The sequence below is a fragment of the Mus pahari genome, chromosome 11 (genome assembly GCF_900095145.1).
Source record: "Mus pahari chromosome 11, PAHARI_EIJ_v1.1, whole genome shotgun sequence".
Taxonomy (NCBI): Eukaryota; Metazoa; Chordata; class Mammalia; order Rodentia; family Muridae; genus Mus; species Mus pahari.
In genome coordinates, this window is record NC_034600.1 from 8,934,237 (window position 1) to 8,937,256 (window position 3,020).

At 38.1% G+C, this 3,020-nt stretch overlaps 1 protein-coding gene across 2 annotated transcripts in view; it reads right to left on the minus strand.

The window, feature by feature from the left end:
- The window catches only part of Slf1 (SMC5-SMC6 complex localization factor 1), a 77,068-nt gene that overhangs the window by 6,594 nt on the left and 67,454 nt on the right, over nucleotides 1-3,020 (minus strand). For both annotated transcript variants that reach the window (XM_021208334.2, XM_029543906.1), the window contains exons 16-17: nucleotides 1,593-1,738; nucleotides 349-512 (exon numbers count right to left, since the gene is read on the minus strand). In XM_021208334.2, the coding sequence (XP_021063993.1) occupies nucleotides 349-512; nucleotides 1,593-1,738 (310 nt within the window). The remainder of the gene's footprint in view (nucleotides 1-348; nucleotides 513-1,592; nucleotides 1,739-3,020) is intronic.

The window sequence follows — 3,020 nt, forward strand, 5'->3', positions numbered from 1 at the left end:
GATGGTTGTGAGCCACCATGTGGTTGCTGGGATTTGAACTCTGCACCTTTGGAAGAGCAGCCGGGTGCTCTTACCTGCTGAGCCATCTCACCAGCCCTCAGACAACATTCTTATGAAGACTTGATTAATAGTTTCATTTCTTTCAGGAAGCACTTAATAGGAAGGAAGTATGGTCAGTGCATTATAGTAAAAGAAAAGTGCTAATCTTATTTATTTATAGGTCCAAAATTGAGTTTTCTTTCAATCATCATATGCAGACAATACCCAGAATAAACTAAAGGACCAGGAATTTCAGAAAAAAGACCATATTCCAAAACAAAGTGCAGCTTCAGCAACAACACTACTTACAGGAGCTCTGGCCGACCTTCTGCTTGTTTCTGTTTTGTACCATTCAGCATTAGTAATGCTCTTTGAGACTCTAGGCAAGGCCGCTGGCAGAGTTTTTTTGGCATCTGCATCTTTCTAGCCCCATGTATGTCCATTTTTCCCAAAACTGGCAAGTAGGAATCTATCTGTTGCAAAATGATATTATATCATTATCACAACTACAAAGAAAGTAAAAGGAGTTACTTCATTAATTTGCTATTAAGTCTGGTTATATTTTCTTGATTTCATAGCTAGGTTGGTACATGATCTTCTCCAAGCACGACTAAGTATTAACCCTGCCAGTTCTGTGTGACTATCTATGTAATTATTTTGTCAATACCTTGTAGAGGATGGTACCTTTAACTTTCCAGTTCAATCTTAATACTCATTTAGGGACGCTCTTTTGATTAAGTCTCATATCCAACTTTTGATGATTTACATATTTTTATACTTAAAGACTTATAGTCAAAAGGTATTTTGTTATTTCTATTTTGCTAATGGATTTATTCAAAAGAAAGATAAGTCCAGAAAATGGGACAATGAGTGAAACTACTCTTCCACCAGTCCTGTTGCAAAGCAGTTTGCCCGGTGTCACAATAAGCAATGGACTTGGCACTTGCTGAAGAAGTGTTAGGGCATTAGAACTTAGTATCTAACATGATCAAGTCAAAATTACTTTTTTATACTATTCCCCCAAATAATTAAATCTATTCCTTAAAAGATTTATTTTTATTATTTATTTATTTAAAGTGTATATGTGTGTGTGTGTGTGTGTGTGTGTGTGTGTGTGTGTGAGAGAGAGAGAGAGAGAGAGAGAGAGAGAGAGAGAGAGAGAGAGAGAGAGAGAGAGAGAGAGAGAGAGAGAGAGAGAGAGAGAAAGAGAGTGTGTGAGTGTGTTTAGGGGGTAGATGCACACCAGTGTGCCTAAAGTCAGAAGATCCATACATTCTAGAAACTGAAATTGGGTCCTCTGAAAGAACATCAAGTGATTTTAACCATGGAGCCATCTCTCCAGTGCCCCACTAATGTAATTTTGAGAAATATCAAAAACAAAAAACAAAACTAACAAACAAAAAACCCCGGCTCCTTAATGTGTTAGAAGATTTATAAGTTGTGTCTTGTCTACTTACGAGAAATAACTAAGAATTAAAACTGAACTCATGAACTAACTTCTTAGAAAAAGAAACAAAACAAAGAAACAAGCCCCTGAGCAGGGCGCAGCTTACTATTTTCTGAAGAGAGAGTGGCTCTGTGCACGGACTAGTGGGGCCCTGATAGCACAGCTTTTTAAAAATTGCTTCTGCAACAAACATTTGAAGCCAGGAAGATGAAAACGAACAAATGAAGATCTCTAGTTCTTTTGAAGAAAAGTCTATAAAAAGAAGTAAATATAGTTATTGCTACATTCCCCCATATCTTCACTGTGGATTGTGCTCAAATGAGTGACATTTCTTAAGCCAATAAACTTTTGTTAAAATTTTAAAACAATATAGATGTTTATATAAACATTTTATATGAAACACTTATGAATATATACTTATATATATTATATATATACATACATTGCTCCTTGTTTTTCAAGAGAACATTTTTTCATGGTACATATGCCAGCATTTGAAAAATAAGCAGCCTCACTTTATCAGGTAGTGGATTCCCATGTCATCCACTGAATGATACTAATTTTCTGCTAATGTTTCTATATAAATATCAGCATACATTCAGAAGAGCAAGCCCCTTCCTGCGTCTCACCTGGGCAGCACAATAGAGTTGCCCCCTCATGGGGTAATTGGCCCCACCCCTTGCTGGTGAGGGAGAGCTGGCCCAAGGGTGTGAGAGCAGGAGAGATGGCCCCATCCCTAGCAGGAACAGTGCTGAAGAGCTGGCCCAAATGGCTTGAGCCCAGGTAGCGTCAGTACTGCCTTTTGCTAGCTGCCACAAACAGGAGAGCTGAACAAAACACCAAGGCTATAAGTTGGCTCACCCTAATATTTATCCCATCTATGAACTGCTGGAGTATATGAAGGAGCTGGACCTCATGGATATCTGGGAGGAGTCCAGGTGAGGATCCAATATTGATCGTGTAGCAGAAGCCAGAGGCCTTGAACCACATTAGTGATTCACTGTACTGAACATTTGCAAGTAAAATTGTTGGGCAAACCTGTGGGACACACTACAGCCAGATTTATTCTTTTAATTTTTATTTACTTTTTTGTTTTCTTTTGGAGGTTGCAAGGGCAGAGGGCAGATATGGAGGGATGGGGAGATGAATGGGATTGGGGTGCATGAGTTGAAATGTACAAAGAATCAATAAAAATGGAAAAAAACCCAGCACCATAAATAACACAATGGAATGACAAAAAATGAAATCAACCAATAGGATACTAAGAGAGCTATCATTAAATAAGAAGACATGATATAAAAAAGTTGTGATATGGAGTAAAAAAACGCCCAGAAAGAAGGCTTAGACTCCTACAGTCAACTGGTTTTTGACACAGATGCCTTCAAGAACTGATGTTAGAAAAGGAGATCAAGGGGATACAAATTGGTAAGGAAGAAGTCAAAATATCATTATTAGCAGATGATATGATGGTATACATAAGTGACCCTACAAAGTCCACCAGAGAACTCCTAAACCTGATAAACAGCTTCAGTGC